Source organism: Crocodylus siamensis, chromosome 5 (assembly GCF_052110815.1).
Source record: "Crocodylus siamensis isolate JL-2025a chromosome 5, ASM5211081v1, whole genome shotgun sequence".
Lineage (NCBI taxonomy): Eukaryota > Metazoa > Chordata > Crocodylia > Crocodylidae > Crocodylus > Crocodylus siamensis.
In genome coordinates, this window is record NC_143399.1 from 17,418,358 (window position 1) to 17,438,392 (window position 20,035).

At 42.3% G+C, this 20,035-nt stretch overlaps 1 protein-coding gene across 3 annotated transcripts in view; it reads left to right on the top strand.

The window, feature by feature from the left end:
* Positions 1–20,035, top strand: part of PDE4B (phosphodiesterase 4B) — a 388,611-nt gene that overhangs the window by 294,487 nt on the left and 74,089 nt on the right. For all 3 annotated transcript variants that reach the window (XM_090047508.1, XM_090047509.1, XM_090047514.1), the window contains 2 exons: positions 16,011–16,205; positions 19,920–19,956. In XM_090047508.1, coding sequence (XP_089903634.1) covers positions 16,011–16,205; positions 19,920–19,956 — 232 coding nt within the window. The remainder of the gene's footprint in view (positions 1–16,010; positions 16,206–19,919; positions 19,957–20,035) is intronic.

Sequence of the window (20,035 nt, forward strand, 5' to 3'; positions counted from 1 at the left end):
AGAGCGCCCCAAGGGATGACGAGGTCGAACAGTCACAAACTCCTGCAAGACCGTTTCAGGCTGGACATAAGGAAGAATTTCTTTACTGTCCAAGCCCCCAAGGTCTGGAACAGTCTGCCAGCGGAGGTGGTTCAAGCACCTACACTGAACACCTTCAAGAGTAAATTGGATGCTTATCTTGCTGGGATCCTCTGACCCCAGCTGACTTCCTGCCCTTTGGGCAGGGGGCTGGACTCGATGATCTCCCAAGGTCCCTTCCAGCCCTAATGTCTATGAAATCTATGAAATCTATGTAGTAAAAAGTGAACTAAATGAATCCAGATCAGATAATGACTGGGCTTCACAAACAAATTTGTAAAGCATTTCTACAGTATTCACCAAGCCCTAGTGATGATGGAGGGGGCATAATTGCAGATTTAATTTAACAGAGCAAGTATACAGGTATATTTTATTAATCAGTCAGGATTGATATCATTAGTTACTGTTTTGCAAAAGTTTACTTGCATAGCTTAATGCATTCAATGCATATGCAACATTAGTTGTAAAATATAAGGATGCTTCTGGCAACTAGACAAGGTAGCAAATTCTGCTACACTTTTGAACATCTAATAAAAATGATCTGCAGATGCTCTCATTGGTTGCAATGGATTATGCTGCTTTTTACTTTGAATAAAATCAGGCCCTCAACAAGAGCTATAAAGAAAATTGCTCAAGCAACCGTATCTGTACTATTATTTATATAAAGTACCCTTTTCCATGGATATAAAACATTATTAATTTGAGAGATAACGACCAGTAAAATCACCATGAAAGACAATAATGGTGAATGATTTTTAGGGGAAAAAAAATCCTTCCTCCTTCCAAAAACAAGTGGCCTAAGTATAAGATAAAACATTTTACTGGCCTTTTGCAAACATTATATATTGGGAAACCCAGGCCCTGCCCGTTCCACCTCCCTGACAAGTTGGGGACTGCAACAGAGAATTAAGCCCCACCCACTCAATGTGCAGCCAACCACTGTAGCAGCCTGAGCTTATGTTCCAGGAATGTAGTCCAGTAACAGGATCAAATAATTATTTTATGACTCAAACAATGGCCTAATATAGGAGTTAATGTGCATCTGTTGTTTGCCTCCAGTTCCTGCAGGGACACTCACATGCAATTTAAAATCTTAGTGTTGAGTTGGTAAGTCTTGTGATACAAAAGTCTCTCTCTCCTTCCAGTCCAGCATAACAGGTAAAATGGAAAAGTCTGTAGTCTGTGCAGCTATTGTAAATGCTATTCCTGTGTCTCCAATCTGTTTGACAACAGATCAGAACAATGACTTGACTCATATTTGATGTTCTTCATGTAGTCTCTCTCAGGCTGCCAGAATTACAGTAAACCAAAGAGGCTTAGTGTTTGCTGCTTTTTGCAAAAGATAGAGGACTTTGTAATGAAGTGCCAAGTGAGTTTTATTTTAAGACCAGGATGAAGCACACTGATTGTAGGCAGGATACCCAAGATAAACCCAGTACCTACGCACATGGGAATAGTTTCCTACTCACAGGAGACGGAAGCAGTTTGGATTGAGGGTTGGAATATAGACTGGGGGCTCTGGAGGCTTGTTGTCTCTTCATACCTCTGTTGTTAACCCTCTGTATGTTTTAGACAAGTGACTCAACCTGTAAAATCGGGATTGTGCTTACCAAGTAGGTGAAGAGCTTTGAGAACTGTACACAGAAAGCACTTTAGCAAATTAAAATACTATTTTTATTACCAGCTGCGGCCAAGGGTGTGGTTGGTTACCTGTACTTTATGGGTACGCGTGCCCAGTTGTTTTAACAGTTAAAGGAAAAAGTGAAATCCACTTATATTTTCCAACAGGACAGCAGGGGCTGGAAGATTCACCAGAGTGCTCTCTCTGACATACACCAGCAATGATCTATTGGTGGGGATAATTACGAAAAGAGAGGCCTGTTCTATGTTACTAAAGGTTCCTGAATGTAAATACGGTAATGAAAACTGACATGATACTAAATAGAACATAACAGGACAATTTGTGTCCACTAAGTTGAACGTAGACCTCAGTGATCGAGCGCAGTAACATTTTTTCACGTAGCCCATGTTAAAGCCCAAGACTACTCTAATTGCGGAAAGGCATAGACATGGTTGCACATACTCTTCCCATACCACGTCAAATGAGGAGCATAAAAGTAGTATCACAGTCTATTGAATTGCTAATGTTTAGCATTTTGGATAGAGGAAAAAACCTATTATTTAAATGGGCTCGTCCAAAGGATCCAACTGCTCCTTTCAAAGGAGCAGCTCACTGAGTTGAAAACAGCAGCGTGTTTTAAGAACAGAATTGGTTTTGATTAGCTGTAAATCAAAAGAGCAGGTAGAGAAAATAGCATAGCTGGAGAGCACTGTGCACAGAACGATAGGAAGTATAAGGAAAGGAGCTGTGTGAACCCTGCGCATAGTGAACACCAGAGCTAATAGGGGGTTTTTTTAGACTTAGTCTTAATCTTTTTTAGATGCAGCTTCCTTTCCGTCCAGCAGCCTTCTAGATTTGCCCATGAATAAGTTTGGTTTTCACGTGCAATCTCCAGTAGACAACGTATTCTTCCTTGTCTTTCTGTGATCAAGTACTGTGGCTATCAAAGATAAAGGCACATGTGGAATATATGGAAATTTATTATTGGAGACTGCTTTTGAACCTTGTTTCAAAAGGCTTTGAAGAAATTCTTGAAGGAAAATCCTGCACAGTCTCTGATGATGGAGAGGCAATGCAAATACTTCACAGTAGTTTAAAATCATACTACTTTTCATGATGTGTTAGTTGCTTGTTTCAAGCAAGCATTGGGAAATTAAGAGGCTACCTCAGCCTCATAACCTCATAGAGGTAGCGACTCATGTTAGTCTGAAGTCAGGCAGAAGACAGGGTAGATGTACACATTATAAACTAAATCAGAGATGCATGAGCTTTCATACAAGGTTTTAGAAGTAAGCTGCTGTTTAGCAAAGCTTATCTCTGATTTAGTTAGTATATGAGGTGAACATCCACCCTGCCTTCTGCCTAGCTAGTAGGTTGCAATTCATTTACTATGTAAGCTAAGATATCAGGTAACAGATGAATCAGTGACCAAACAGACCTGGAAACTAAGGCATAGAATGAGTTTTCAATGGGAGTTTTCAGGAGAGGGATTTAGGAGAGGTAAATACACCCGACAGCGGATTTTATTTTTGCCTTTGCGGTTCATCAGCAATAGGTCTGAGTTGCAAAAACTAGCTCCATGACCTACTAACTTTTTCATCATTTTAGGGTGTTTGCAAGAGGTGCTGGGAGCGCTTTCAGCCAGGGGGCATGGAAAAGGGGATACAAAGAGAATTATGCTGACCACTGGAGAGCGGGGGCAGGAGGGGTGTAGAGTTTTACCCTCACTTGGATGGTATCTGTGTTGCTCCTTAGAAGGAAGCAGCAGCACAGGCTCCCTGGGGGTCCCTCCTTGTGTCCCATTCTCTTCCCCTCCAACTTGCAGGCTTAGGGCTGTCCCTCGAACAGGAAAGCCTTTTGGAGTGGGGGGTATCATTGCAAGCCCCCAACCTTCTGATACATCGTTGGATGCCAGGCTGTGCCTGCCCAGCTCTAGGCCAGGGGTGGGAAAAATGCAGCCGGCCAAGCCATTCTGTCCGGCCCATGGAGTCCCTAAAAAATTTAGAAAATTAATATTTATCTGCCCCTGGCTGCCTGTCATGTGGCCCTCGATGGCTTGCCAAAACTCAGTAAGCGGCCCTCCGCCTGAAATAATTGCCCGCCCCTGTGCTAGGGCCTGGCAAGGGCAGTGCAGACCTGCACCTGCTGTGGTAAAGATGCCTGGGGTGAGGGCCAAAGTGGCAGCTCTTCAAAGTTGGCACCCAGGACTGATGACTGTCTTACTCTACCATAGTTATGCTACTGGTGTTTGGATTTGGGCTTACAATTGATTCCAGTTAATTTTTATTCATTTGAATCATGTTGCAGCCCTGGAACCATTCTAATATGGCAGGGCTGAGCTCCAGTCAGGAAGGCTAAGTACAGACAGTGAAAAAGTCCAAGGCTGAATCAATTCAATCTCCACAGGTTAGTCTAAGCTTCGCAGAATGAACCGATAAGCAAGTGAACAGACATTCGCTTTTGATTTTGGAAATGCAGCCGAATGCCTGCAGGGGTTCAGGCCAGAAGCTGGGGGGCACTGAAACAAACCTCCCTGCTCGGCTGGAGCAGACAGCTTGGGCCAAGGCTCACCTGCCTACCCCGTGGGGACAGGGTAGGGTTTGTGGGGGTGATAGGGGACTGTAAGTTAACTTGAATCTGGAGGGGATCTGGGACAAAATTTCAATTAACCAATTTAGCCTAAATCAGTGGAGCCTTATACTACATCCCTCCAGCTTTATCTTAAACTGGTTTCAGCCATTTTGAAAGCAGGTTAGGTGCACTGAACTTCTGATGTGTTACACATTTGAACCACTTTCTGATCACTTATACTGGTTTATGTGTAATTGCTGTCCCTAGCCCAACAGACTGTTTGTTTGGGTCGTGCCCTAGCACAGCTCCAGGGAACAGGTGTGTATTGCATTAAAAATGTGCATTTTTCTTTGTGATACATGGAACAACGTGCCTTGTGACTCTTCTGAATAATGAGTAGGTGCCGCTGGATTTTCCACTCCATTCAATTATCATATGAAAGTCTGACAGGATACTGGTGAAGAGGAATACAGTGACCATATTTCAGGACGAGTGGTTAAGGATAAAAAGATTCTGTTTGTTTAAAAAGCTTTCAGGAGTTTTATGGCAGAGAGAAGAATGAGCCCCAAGAAGAAATTTGAACTGGTCATAGAAGAGCAGTTTAGATGGGAATAAAATGCAGGAAGGCTGTTTCCACTAGTGGATTAGTATTCGATGAAGGCAAAATATCATCAATCTAACATTTCAGGGGGCTAAACAGGTGCAGATATAGAGAAGGGATATGATAGGAACAAATCCAGGCAGAATCTGGAGGATTAGCAAGGAGTATTCTGTGCTGGAAGCTGAATTGAGGCTCTTGGACACCACAGTGATGAGGGCAGCATAAAAGCCTTGATTGGCAGATAGCCAGGATACCAAAACCACCTTTGAATAGGATGTTCTAGCATGAGTTAAAAGTGATCTCTTCCTCCTTGCAGCTAAAAAGAGAAATCCTTCCTCCCGTGCTAGGTCTCAGTATCTGGAATTGAAAAGGAGGGAGTGGCAACAAACAGAGAAGAGCTACTTGATACTACAGCTTTCGGGTACCTGTAATCTCTGTGCAGGGTTTGTCCTCAACCCAAGCCTGTGCAGGGGTAAAAGGGTTGGACCCACTTGATCTACCAGCCCCCTTCCTCCCTCCTGCTCAAACAGCCCTCCCATTGTACATGGTAAAGAGTTGCGGCTTAATTTCAGTCCAGACCTCCTGAGTAGGTTTTGCTAATCTTACCTGTCCCTTCCATGTTCACAAAGATATTCATGAGACAGAATAGGGGAAAGACAGGTAAAATGGGCCCCCTCAGATGCTATATTAACTCCAATTTAGTTTGTTGAGTATTGTACGTTAGAAGGTTATTTTATAAATGTTTTCCAGAGGCCGCTTTAGTTAGTGCAGTAGTGCCAGCAGTGTCCACTGATTTCATGGACTGTTGACAGTCTTTGCTGCTCAGTTGATTTACTTTGTATCCTGTATGCTCAGCGCAGACAACAGGAGTATGTGTGCTCTGACTTGTTTTATTTCATTGCATGAGAAACATTCTGTGTTTCATCTTAGTACTGATGAGAGAATGGATTTAAATACAGTTGCATACAGATAACAAAGACACTTGGAAAAAATAGAAAGCTGTTCTGACAATGTGAAAATTATAAATGTATTTGGCATGTTGGCAGGAGATACTAACTTGGATAGAAAGAGCTCCAGGTCCTGTCTCTCTATCTGGCTATGGAGAAAGGGGGAGAGAGAGTATGTGTGTACACCAAGAATCTCCATACAAAAAGTTTTCATAACTTCCCTAAAAAGGTTTTGTACCAAATCCTGTTCGAAGAGGCTGACTTGGAGCGCATCAGCCAGCAGTTTGCTTGGGCTGAAAAATGCATCTTTATACAGAATGCGTGAAAAAGCATCCTTCCCTGCAGGCTATATAGCCATTCTGAAATTCTAATGCCCAACACCTCTTTCCACATGAAAGTATTATGAATTGTCCCACCCTTTCTGTCCCAAATCCTATGCAGTGGCAGTATACAAATCTCAAGAAGACTGCTGTGGTTAGGGAGATGCTGGTCAGCAGTGCTGTATCAACTAAGTTTGGTGCCCAGGGCAAAGCTCTCATACTGCACACAGGTCCAGGGGACACATGCCACCCCCTGCCCATGCTTGCCTGGGAGTGCACACAGCGGCAGGAGCCGCCCTCTCCCTGTCCCGGCTCGGTCCTGCACCCTGCCCCGGCTGGGCAGCACCTGTTGGCACCCGGGGCAGTCACCCTGCTCGCCCCCTCTCCCCCCTTTGCTACAGCACTTCTGGTCAGATTTGCCTCTTAAATGAGATGAATACAGTTCCTTTGAAATCAGTGAAGGTAGTTGTTAATCCCCTTTTTTTTTAAGAATGGTGGATGAATGGTCTTAATAATTTTAGATCACAATGTTCATTGGATTTCACAAGTAAACAAAGTTTCTCATGGCATTTCATTATGTTATTCCTCTCCTTATTGGTTTGCTGCAGTAATACTTTTCCACATCCATGACTGAAGCCATTAGTATCAGTCTGATAGTTACTGCTAACTTCTGCCATCTCCTGGCTCTCTCTGATCTTCAGTTTCAGGTTTTATCTAATGTTTGAAATTGGATTAAGCTCAAGTAAAGAGGAACTGAATGAGAATGCAGTTATGTTACAATATAAAGTAAGGGCATAAGGCAAAGGCTTGCTTTATGTATAATTATTTTATATATTTTTCAAGGTAGTTTTCTAATGTTCAAGTATTTTGCAGTAGTAATGTTACTGAGTATTAACTTAGCTTTTCTATAACATTCTGCATCCACTTGAGAAGGCAAAGCACTTCTAATCCTGCATTCCTTGAACCCCCCTAAGTTCCCATCAACTCCTGGGACCATTGTTAATAAGAAGGAACAAATATGAAAGATTCATCAGATGTACCTTGTAGGCACAGTCTACCATGTGGTTGATGCAAAGCTGTAGTACGCCAGGAAGAACAACACTGGATGGTCTGTCTTCTCCTGCATTACAAAGAGAACCACCAGTGCTTCTTGAGTTACCACTTTCTGATCCCTTATGGCCAATCAGCTCCATTGGCTGGTGTGTAGAAAAAGAGAGCTATGGCATTGCCTCCCCTGAACAATGTGACAACAAACTTTATTTTTTTCTTGTCTCCAGCCTGAATAGCTCCTTGGTTCCTTTCCCATGTCAGCCCTACTCCCTGATGACTAGCAGTGTGAATTGTGACTAGTTGTGTCCATGGAATTTCCCTTTTGATGTGTTATTTTGTGTCTGTTATTGCTCAATAATCTTGGGAACAGACTCATCCCAGCTAATGCCTGCTTGATGATTCATACTAGGTCCTGAATTGCACATTTTTTTATGTTTTCTTTAAGAAAAATAAAATAAAGGGGCCTTAAGGGCTGTACAAAAGGCCATGTGTCAAAATAAGGCTTACTCTTTTTGCAGTAGGACTCTCCCCTAACCTTTTCTAAATGCCAGCCGTCCCGCCTTTGCTTTCAATTATTTTCCCACATATAGGCCATGCAGCTTATAGTACAAGTCAGTATACAACAAATGCCTGTTTTCGACTTTTAACACTGCTCTTTTCACTCCCAGGACCAACTTCATGTCATATGAAGTTGGTGCAACTTCCTGGAAGTCAGTGGAGTCTCAGCATATGCGCATGTGTCATTTACCTTGTAACGTGCATTTAAAGCAGATAGGCAATATTGTTAAATCTTTTCCACTGATGGGATATACTGAGGAAAAAAGTTCTTGAGCAGCAGGCAATAAAGTCAGCTCTACCATTTAGAAAAGTGAATTAAGGGATCCTTCCCCAGAGAATGCATTTGTGTAACTCATATCAAATATTTGGTAAAGAGCAAAGGTTTTACATCATGAATGTATGATGACAAATATTTCTATATGGTTTATCAAGGTATTTATATTTTGGCAGTGGTCACATTATGCTAGACAGATTCTAGATGTAGGATCACAGCTCCATTACTGTGAAAGTGGCTCATTCTATATTACATTCCACATACACTTGTTAAATTTTTGATACTGATTATCAAAAGCATGAAGAAGTTCTTTTCACAGAAATTGGCTTCTGGTCCCATAATCTAGCAACTAGAGAGTTTCTTTGAAGCTTCATCTCACCCTTGATCCATTTTCTGACATCCTATTGGTGGCCTTTAACCATTATCAGTAACAAAAGTAAAATTAGAAGTGGATTGCAGATATAAATGGTATTTGTATTTCAAATTATTCAAAACATAAAAGTACATAGTCCAGTATCCCTTTGGGTTCAGTACTATGCATGAAATGGATTAAGTAAAGCTCAGTGGGAGAATTTTTTCCTATAGTGAATAACCAGAATTTAGCTTGCAACCAACACTGAGTTCCCAAACTAAACTATAAGAGCAATTCTGCTACCCCTCTTGGGCACATAATGGGAACAAGGAAACATCTCTGCATCTCCAGATGGCAATCTCACTTTTATATTAGGGGTACTTATTATAAGCAGAGGTGGCAAGAGAGTGGAACCTTTCGTTAGGTAACTCAAGTTGGTTGCAAGCTATTATTTGGTCATTCTACAGCCCCAAGTATTTACCCAGTGTAAAGCCCCAAGTATTTACCCAGTGTAAATATTTTTTTAATACATCAGATTTGTTATGAGCTCAGTCATTGTGCAGCACTGTCCTTTGCCGCCGCTTGCACCTACCTGCAGTCTGCAGCAGCTCTGACATCCCCGCAGCATGGCCCTCCCACCAGGAAGAGGCTCGTGCTCTGGGAAACCATGATGGGGGCTGCAGCCCCCATCAGAGTTAATGCCCCCTCACCACTCCAGCAACAGGGGTGGGGGCATGGCCAGAGGCCAGCCAGCAGGGCCCCTTAGGTGAGGGGGCAGGGAGGGGTTATTTCCCCCCTCCCTACAGCATCTGGCAGAGAGGACAGGAGGCTTATCCCACCTCTCGCCCCACATGGGGAGCAATTGGTGGTGGTGGCAGTTGGGCCTGGCAGACCCTGGCTCTGGTCCCCTGGGAGCAGAGGGGGGGGGGGGGGGAATAACCCCGCTCCCTGCCCTCTGTGCCTCAGGGGGCTGTGCCCCTGGCCCTGTCACTGCAGCAGTGAGGGTGGAGCATCCAGTGGACCCTGGCTTGGGTCTGCTGGTGGAACAGGGAAGGGAGAATTAAACACCCTCCTTAGCCAGTTCACTCCAGGCTGCAGCTGGGGATGGCCACACTCCTACCTCTGGAGCAGCCAGCGGAGAAATGCCTGACAGGTCTGTGCTGGTGGGACAGGGGAGGGCGGAGGGGAATAAACTTCTTCCCTGCCCCTTTCGTGGGACCAGCATCTGGCCGTGTCCCCAGTCCTGCCTGTCCCTGCTCTAGCTAGGGAGCAGAGGGGTGGGGCCAGCCCTGCTCTGCTGGAGCAGAGACCACAGCCCAGCCCAGAGAGCATGCTGGGATGCTGGAGGACTCTAGTTTAACTTAAACCAGGAAGGGGTCTGGGACAGAAGTTGCATAAACCAGGTTGAGCTCCATCAGTTAAGTCTGATACTACATTCAACCAGGTTTATCTCAAGCCGGTTTAAGCCATTTTGAAACTGGTTTATGTGCACTGAACTTCTGTTCTGTTACAGGTTTATACCAGTTTCTGATCACTTAAACCTGTTCATGTGTAATGTCTGTCCCTAGCCTAGAATAGCTAGTAGCCCAGATAGAGGTTTAAGCTCTTAAACTAAATATCTTTATTCTGATTTTTGTGTCTACTTTGTTCATGAGCTTTCCCAAAACCTTCAGGAGCTATTCTAAAGATCGAAATAACATAAGAACCAAAATAAATATTCTTGCAGCCTTGAGGAACCTAATGACTAATGCAAATCCTGATCTCATATTTCTACTTCAGTAGGTTCTTTCTGAAGGCATGAGGGAAAAAAGCCAGAGGGGGATGGGAGGAACAAGGGGCAGGGATGGGGAAATAAGTACACAAATACTTTAAATACAAATCCTCAAACTCATATATATCCCAACCACATGCACATGCAATACATTGTTAAATTGCTGTTTTATCAGTCAGTTGTTAACATATAAGCATATGATATTTGGTACATTAAATAAAAAAGGTCCTTTAAAATGGCTTCTGGCACAAATTGCCCCTCTAGACTCTGCAGCTTGTACTTCTGATGCTTTAATGGCTGATGTTACTTTAGGGATTGCTGGTATTCCTGCATCTACATCTTATGTAGCTAGATAACAGGTTGGAGGAAAACACTATGACTCATTGTTTAGTAAAGAAAAGGAATTCTAATTTTAATTTAAGAGAGACTGAAACTTTTGCAAAAAGCAAGACTAAGTAGAGTTTTGAAGGCAAGCTGGTATGTGTCACCACTGTAGTTGTCTTTCTACTACTGCTCAGCTGTGGGGATGATGCAGATTCCATAAGATCAAGACATGGGCTGAAGTCACGAAGTTCAGACATGATTCACGCTTCCAGATCTGAATGTAGATCACTATAAAAAACTCAAGGAGGCCTGGAATTATAGTTGCTGTTCGGCAACTTATAGGACACTAGTAAATCCAAAGGTGGGAAATCTAGACTCAGTATTTTTGTTCATGTCCATTGCTATCAACAGTTACATTCTGCTACCACAAGATGCTTGTGCTTTCTACAACATCCATTAAGTAGCCCGACTTTCACTGGGATCTCTTTGTATGTCCATATATCCATCTGCTTCAAAAAAGATCCCTACTATGTGTAAGTTAATTTCTTCAAAATGCATAACTTACCTTACAAATATTGAAGAATATTATGATTCTCTTCAAAAACAACAAAAAGCCCTTAAAACCCCTTAATAGTGCCCTGGTAGTTTTACTGTCTTTGTTAGGCATCTCCTTTTGCTGCAGCTTAGCACTATTACTCTTAGTATTCATTAGACCAGAAAAAAAATTAACATGTTAAAGGTTAAAATCTCAGAAATAACCATAAACCCAAACTTAAAAATATGGCAGTAGGACCAGAAGGGAAAAGTCGCCTGTGTTCCATATCACGTTCAGCAGAACAGTGGCAATAGCGTGCTCCCGTAGGCTTATAAGGCTTAGTCTTCCAAGACTGGTAGATGACAAAAGCGCTACAACTTGCATTCTAATATCGAACCTTAACAGTGATACTTGGTTGTATCACATTTTATAAGCCTATAGGTGTCATGAGATAGCAGTACCTTCTTTATTATTTATTCATTTTTTACGGCAGCTAACAAAACCCATGGTGCCATTTGCAGGAGAAAAGGCTACAAACATGGCATTTGTCCTAGGACAAACTGTTTATTCTAAGACAAATGTAATCATTCAGATGTCCGAGTCCATTGTCCCGGGACAAACACTAAAACAGTTCAAGAGATAAGAAATGTTAACCGTTTGTCCTGGGACATTGCAATGTGTGTCTGAATGGTTGTCCCAGGATTGCATCATTGAATTAATGGCAGAAAACAGACACTGTATTCAACTGCTCACTCAGCTCTGATTGAAAGTGTTACCCAAAGTGCAGGTAACCTTGTGGACAGGCTACTGATAAAAGACGCAGAAACAAGTCTACAGCCCAACCTTTTATTTGCTTGCACTTTAAAACATAAAAACAAACATTATCTCAAAGTTCATCTGGCTACCCATGACAACATAACGTAGATTTTCATGTATACCAGCTGGGGGAACTTGAAAGGTCAGAGTAGGTTTTCCTGAATTTGCTGAGTTCTCTAAATTTTCCTCCAGCCTATACCCAATGTTCATAGATGGCTGGTTTTAATATTTTAATAAATGGTCTTTGATTAGTTTTGTTTATTTTATTTTTTTGTTTCACTCAAACTCTTGAAACTGGACTGAACCAGATCTTTTTTGGACTTGGAAGTTGTCAATTAGTTGAGATTTATGTCCTTGGGAAAGTAAAAGTGGAGGGTTTCTTATCTCCTTTCCTTCCCCATTGTGGATTGCTGTTCAACAGTAGCCTGATTCTTCTTTACCTTGGTTTATCTGGCTAGGCTGTTTTTTTTTTTTTACTAATTATTTAAGCATCTTGATAAAAATATATTTATTATACTAAAATATATGTATAGCATGGGAGGGAGTGGGGCATGAGCCTCTGGATCTGTGTGGGCTGGGATGAAGCGAGCCAGGAAAAGCCCTGAGCAGCCCTGGCCCCAGTGTGCCCCGTCCCACCCTGCGCAGATCAGAGACACATCCCCCCCGCCCCACAATTCCCTCCCAGATGCGGGAGCAGCAGTGGGAGCCTCTGGACGAGCAGGCAAGTGCTGGACCAGCAGCTCCCGGATGAGCAGTGCACAGCTGCTTGGGAACTGCCTCCCCCCATCCCTGCGCCCCCCAGATGAGCCATGGTTCCATCCCACACCCGCTCTCCTCCGGCTGGACAGTGCTTGCCCCAGCCCCACTCCTCCCTCACTGCAGGGGCTTTGCTCAGACCCCACATGCCTTTTCCCTCCCCCCTCTCCTTCCACCACACCAGACTTACCAGCTGCACGCAGCTCTCCAAGCTGCCAGGCTGGTTTCGGAAATCAGATCGGTATGGACCAATATGTCTCCTTAAAAATTGGCTATCTGTATCGGTCCCAAAAGTCTCTATCGGTGCACCCCTATTTAATTGTATTTTGTTACTGGTTTAGTTAGACCTGTGGATGGCTTTCTTTACTTTGCTGACCAACCTAATTGTTACATCTGCAAAGGTTTATGCTATGGTCACTTAGAAACAGGCTTTGGGACTTTCTTCTTAGCCACACTTTTGCAGCTTGGCCTAGGCCCCTTAAAAATGGCCAAGGCTGGCAACAGAAGAACAGTGTGGGCATGTCCAGATGAACAGGAATGTGCATTTCCCCAGGGACAAGTAGCAGTGGCACACCTTGTGTCACTGCTACTTGTCCCTGGGGAATGCCCATGCCATGCACACTCTGGCACACAGCAGGTTACCCCAAGTGGAGTAGGGGAGGCTGTCACCATCAATTGTGCTAGCCTCAACAGCCTAACGTGGGGCCTTGGGGGCCTTTGGGAGCTACAGCAGAGAGCCTGGCCAGTAGCCAGAGTGTAACTCTGGCCTGCCAGGCTCCGGTTTTGGGTGGCACGTGTTGTCATCACATGTGCCGCCCTGCTTTTTTTTGGCATGGTTTTTTTTGACCCAGGATTTCCCGGGGTCAAACAAAAACCCACCAATGCTGCAAAGTAGCAGTGCAAGGAATGCCTGCATGTGCGGTGTGTGGCGTGCAGACAGATCTGTGGTGCCACGTACTGTACATTTGTGCTTGTCTGGACACGCCCTGTGTGTACATACTAATCCCAGGACTTTTTTGTTCTGGGAAAACCCAGGCACAACTTGTCCTGGAACAAACGCAACTTCTGTCTCTAGCCATAGAAAGACAATCTACCCTTGTCTAGAGTTACTTTTCAGCTTCTGGCACATTCTGATAGATAGAAGTAGCAAACATCAGGGAGGGAATAAGGACAAGGATTCCAGCAAGAAAACTAAACAGATACTCAGTTTAGGCATATGCACTGGTGGCTGATTAAAATAAGTGGTGTTTGTTTTTAAACAATATTTATTATTGTTTACTTCTTAATGGCATCATGGAAGAGCTAGGATGAGTCATAGGCTGGTGGGACTACAATTACTGTCACCCACCATACTGCAGCATACAATTAGATTTCATTTTTGATTTTGAAATGAACAACAGCTTTCTAAAGGAGGAGCTTATGAAATAAATGCTGGAAAAAAAACCCATAAGTGCAAGGTTCTTTTTGCAGGATCCATCCTCCCTTTGTGCTGTCTGGTCCCATTTACATGCACCCATCACTGCTTTTTTATCTGTTTTCTCCATAGTTCTTCTCTAACCTTTATGGTTAAATAGCATGTGGTAATGGACAATGCAAATAGGAGAGGAGATGGTCCAGCAAAACTTTTATAAGTATTTGTTGTAAAGTTTATGCTTTCATTGCTAATGAAAACAGCTGCTGTCTATTCAAATTGCTGCAATTGTAAGTGTGGATATTTGATTGATCATAGTCATCTTTTGCGGACCCCTTAGACATAGTCTGTGGACCCCACAGGGGTCTGTGGACCACAGGTTGAAAACCACTGGTCTAGACTAATGGTAACATGATTGTTCATATCTGCTCATTAGCACACTGGGTGTCTGTACACGAGCGGTGCCTAAGACGTAAATCTCGGTTTGACAGAGACCTAACGAAAGCAAGGCAGTTCAGATTGAATTCATCCTCATTTCATTTAACTTTGCTTGGACATCACAACACACATGTATTTGTATCAGTCAGATGAGTTCCAAAAGCCCACCCAAAATGGGTCAAACTGCTGACTTCTGGAGTTTGTGGGGTGTCTCTTACTAAAATGTCCAAAGTGACTTACACCACATGTTGGAACAGTGAAATTATAAAACCATACAAAAGTGGCTGTATAATGGAAATGGTGACAAAATGTATTTAAAAAAATAAAATAAAAACTCAGTCCAAGAGTGAAGGTTGATGAGCTAAAGAAGCATTCGGCATAATGGTTAAGCTGTGAAATGTATATGACACTACAGGCCACAATCTTCAAACTTGATTGCCTGGAATTAGGAGGTTAAATAAATGAGCTGACATCCGGAACTGCTGAGCCATCATAATCCTCAATGAATTCAGTATTTTACATCAGTGGTTGACTGCAGTGAGGATTGCAGTTACTGAGTTGAACCAGGATATGGATAATGTAGTTCTCCAACTTCTTTACAAATAAGTACCTTCAAAATGGCATGTTGATTGACATCCAGCTACTTCAGTGATAATTTCCTGTTGCATAATAGTGTGTTCATGACAATAGTGTTGTCAGGATTGTTGCTGAGGTCCAGGTAATTGGGGGCTCCAAAAATGTGCGGGGAGCCTGCTCTGACGCAGCACATGTGTGAAGAGTCTGCTGTTATGCCTGCTCTGAAATCCAGCACATTGGAGCGGACTCAATTAATTAATTGAGCTGGCTGAAGCATGGAAATCGATGTGCCCCAGCAGCCTTCTGCATCATGTGTATCAGCGTCCCTATGTGTCCCCACACAAAAAAAATGGTGGCAGGGCAGTTTGAAATGAAATATGTTCGATGAGCTTTAGTTTAAAGCTCCCCACTGCCATTTTTTCAGTGTGGGGATGCTGATACATGTGACACACAGCTCACTAATTAAAGTGCCTGGTGTCGCGTCCCAAAACACATGTAAAAATGCCCTGAGTTTGAAACTGTGTCAGGTATAAAACATAGAGAGATTTAAGGAAAACCATGGAGCCTGAAGTAATCTAGCAGCTGTATATGTTGAGTAGATGGTAGCGTACACTGGGTTCAGCAAAGATGAAACCAAAGGACAGACTGTGGAAAGTAAAGGGAGAAGTTGGAAGGAAAATGCATTAATTCAGGGCAAATTCTGCCCAAACTCAGCAAAATTTCTGGAGGGAATGCTGGAGATAGAGAGGTGGCCACCAAGCAGAGTATAAAGAGATATCTACTGATGCAGAACATCTCTCTGCCCTCCTCCTTTATGTAACCCACTTGTGCAATAGAGGACAGACATTGCCACTAATGACATCCAGAAGCACATATAACACTCTCTCTCCTGTGCTTGACAGAACTACACCATGTGAAAGCCGTCTATAAGGGAATTTGAAGAGTTTTGCACAATACCCTGAAAATGAGTATCAAGAAATCTGTGTAAGACATTGTGTGTTTTGTTTACAGCTTTGATGTGGAAAATGGACCATCACCAGGCTGCAGTCCTTTGGACCCCCAGGCCAGCTCTTCATCAGGACTTGTGTTGCATACTACTTTTCCAGGCCACAGCCAGCGCAGGGAATCCTTTCTCTACAGATCGGACAGTGACTATGACTTATCACCAAAGACTATGTCCAGGAACTCTTCTCTTCCAAGTGAGCAGTAAGTACCAGCTCAGCATACATCATTCAACTTGATAATAAAACCAAATGCTTTGCCAACTTTCAGCACGCTCAAGTGGTAATAATTATTTACTTTCTATAGGTAGAGTACCTGTGAGACAAAATGGCTTTACAATACAAATCGAGGTATATCAGGAGTTAACAACCCAGCCTCAAGACTCACTATTTTAACCTGCTAAACAAATGTTTCCCATTTCTCTTTTGCTTAAAAGGAGAGTTTTGCAAATCAATACTAAACCACTGTCTGACAATATGGCACTTCTAGGATTTACTTCTAGGTAAATCGGTTTGTTTTCAGTATGAGACTGGCTGTTTTTTTATAACCTAATCACCTGAATCACTTATCTGGATTTAAAATATATTAAATGCTTCCATATGATATTTTGTTTTTACATTCTGTTTAGCAATACTTTATAGAGATGAGAGCAGAAGATAAAGCCTAGATAGCTAGTTTGATAGACAGGATCAATACAAAATTTAGTTAAAGCTTTCATTTTTACATGAATTGCAAGTTTGATTTTAAAATATACATTTTAAAGTTTTACTGATGCCTTTTCTGCTTGGTTGTTAGGGGGGCATATATAAACAGCAAAGTTGGCCTCATTAGAAAGACCTTTCCGTGTTCCTAAATGAAGAAGGGACACCAAATCACTGTAGCTAACAATATTATCCCAGCAACTGACTGACTTATACTTGGCAAAGACACCAATATTTCTAAAGATGTATAGAGGAGGAAAAAAATGTTGAGGTACATTTTAAAGTGATTTCATTTCTGGGGAAAGGTGCCTGAAACAGAAGGGATTTTTTTTCTGTAGATCAATTTGGCTACATTAGATGAGCACTAAATCATGGCTGCATACAGACATTTGGGGCAGTTAGGGAGAGGTTAGATTGCCATCCAATCTAAGGTAAGTCAGGATGGGAGGGCTTGGGGGGCAGTAGTGGGGATCAGGGGGCAAGTAGGATCTGGGAGGGATTGGGGCAGCTGGGGAGGATTAGGGGGACAGACATGGTCCATAGGGGGTTGTTGGGGTTCAGGAGGGTTTGGCAGAATCAGAAGGCTCGTGGGGTCTGGCAGGGAGGGTTGGGAAATGTGGGGGACTCTCTCCTCACCCCCAGGGACCAGGAACTATTTTTAGTCCCTCAACTCCTCCTAGCTCTAGTCAAACAACCCCCACCCCCCCATCCCTCCTGCCTCTCTCTCATCTCAACTTACTTCCTCCGCTCCTGGCATCGGCAAACACTGACAAAGCTGGCACTGGGAACAGCTTGCAGGATGGGGGGGGGGGGCGTGGCAGGCTTGGGGGTTGCTTGCCAGTTCACAGTGAGGGATTGTCTGTCGGGGCGGGGGGGGAGAGGCTGGAGAGGGGCTAAAAATAGCCTGGTGCTAGGGAGAGGGTAGGAAAAGCTCACAGCCATAGGGTGGAGGCCAGAGGCTGGGCTTTCGAAGCCCTGGACCTACTCTGGGAACTGTACAGAAGTTCATTTAAATCAGTCTCGCGAAACCTGAGCAAAGTTAAACTACCGCAGAGATACACTTAAATTAAAGCGGGTCAGCCATTTAAGACCAATCTAAATTTCCTGAACTTCTGTACAGTTTACTTGGAGAAACACCTAACTAGTCTAAGGTCTGTACCTGGGTGAACTAAGTTAGATTGGGTTGCCATTTTTAATGCACTCTAATCTCCCCAAATATCTGTATGTAGCCAATAGGAGTAACTTTAGTTCCATGCTGCTTTGCTCATTTCCTGTCATTTCATGTACTGGAGACTATTTAATTTGTCAAGTCTAACTGTTTCTTAGCCTCATTTCAGATACTACTGCTGGTAGTGCCAGTTAGCACCACCCCTAAGGGTGTTTTCTGTGGTGAGAATTCTTATGTAGGACATGGCTTCATTTCATTGCCCAAAGATGCAGCCATCCAATAGTAGTTACTGATAGCCAAATTCAGTCTGCTGACCTTAAATGGATGGTATCTGTGTCGCATCACTAGTTGCCCGTTGTGCTAGATGGTGACATACCAAATGGTCTTGTGTTTAAAAATGGGTTGGCATTAAAATTGGAAAAAGGTAACATACGCTATTTTCATTTTGAATGAGTATGAAGAGTCTCTCAGAATTTCTGCAGTGTTTGAACTGAAGCTTATAGAACTTTTATAAACATTTTAAGGGTCCTTGGTAGTACTTCCAGGTATCACTGGAAAAAATATGCAGATCTTAGGAGCTACTTTTATCCAACAAATTAGAAAATGATTGTGTCTTTTAATTACATTTCTAAAACAATTCAGATAAGCAGGTATTCATTCAGCTCTGAAAATTATATCTAAACACCATTACATCAGAAAGTAAGAATTTTGGATGTCTTCATTGTTATCTGTAACAGGTACACCTACAACATAAGTGAGGCCTCTGAAGATGTGTTTGATACATTTATACATTAAGAATAGAAGTTAGACTCCATAAATTTTAACTTTTTCTTTTAAAGGGTTAAATTCTTATATACTGTAATAATCATAAATGTTTTATAATGAAATATAAACAGTAGCAAGATGGTCAAACTGCATGAGAAATGCCTACAAAGAAAGCCTGTATAGCAACTGTTTGCATTTAGTAAATATTTATCTAAGAGACAGTAACAGTTCCAAAGTATGTAAATACTAGGTTTCATGTAAACCATGCATCTTAACATTTGACAAAACAGATAGTGAGTATAATCAGTCAATGCCAATCTGCATACTAAAGTATGTATATACATGTATAGGTTTATTATGTTATAGTTTGTGTTCAGTATTCAACTGAACAAAAAAACCCACTTTCCCAAACCTCAGTATGTATTTTGTTGATCATATAAAATAAATAGTTACCAGAAACAGACAGTGAAGATAATGCGTTTTGCACAGGACATATCCTCTAATCTTCCATGATGAAAAACCACAGATGAAAACCAATGTTTAAATAACATTAAGGAGTGTAACACAAATCAACAGAAGTCAGGAAATTCAAAGCTGACCTTTACTGAGACTGTTATGCTTTTCTTTCCATCACAGTATGACTGTGCAGCCTTAACTTTAAACTTCCTGGCTTTTATTGCCTTGTACTACCAAAACCTGGATAGTTGTTCCAGCTTGAGTTGTTTTTTTGTCAGTGAACATACACTATGACTAGAAGACCTTTCCATTAGGGGCAGCCTTTTATATAATGTTAAACAAAGAAACAGTACATGTGCTAAAGATTTCTGTTTTCAGTCACGGGGGTATATGATACAACATTCCATTGTAAACCATTCTTTTTCCAATTTGGAACGTAAACCTAATTTGGCATAAATATTTATATTTTTTTCATAAGCAGTGAAAGGCACGTTTTTCATTCCAACCTTCAGATTTGCATAGCCAAGTTAGCTGCGTACATGGCTGCCTGATTTTGAACATGTACGTATTGTGGTTAGGTGCACTGGGTGCACTCCCACTTTGGTTGATGCATCCATTTGGAAACAGGCAAAACTTGCACTACCAAATCGAAGGCTGGCATAATGCTTGATGAAGAGGCTGCTGTGTATATATTTAAGTATTACATTCTGTTTGAATGTTTAAATTGCATAGTTTGAGTGTGTACATGTATTGTGCTGCACTAAAATATTGACAAGCATTCTTTAAAATGCAAAATGTTTTACAATTGTTATTTTTCTTTTTTATTAGACATGGTGATGACCTGATTGTTACACCTTTTGCACAGGTAAATTTCACATATCCTTTTGGTCTACATAGTGCTATGTTGTGTATAAATATCTCTATATATTTATACATGTGTGAAT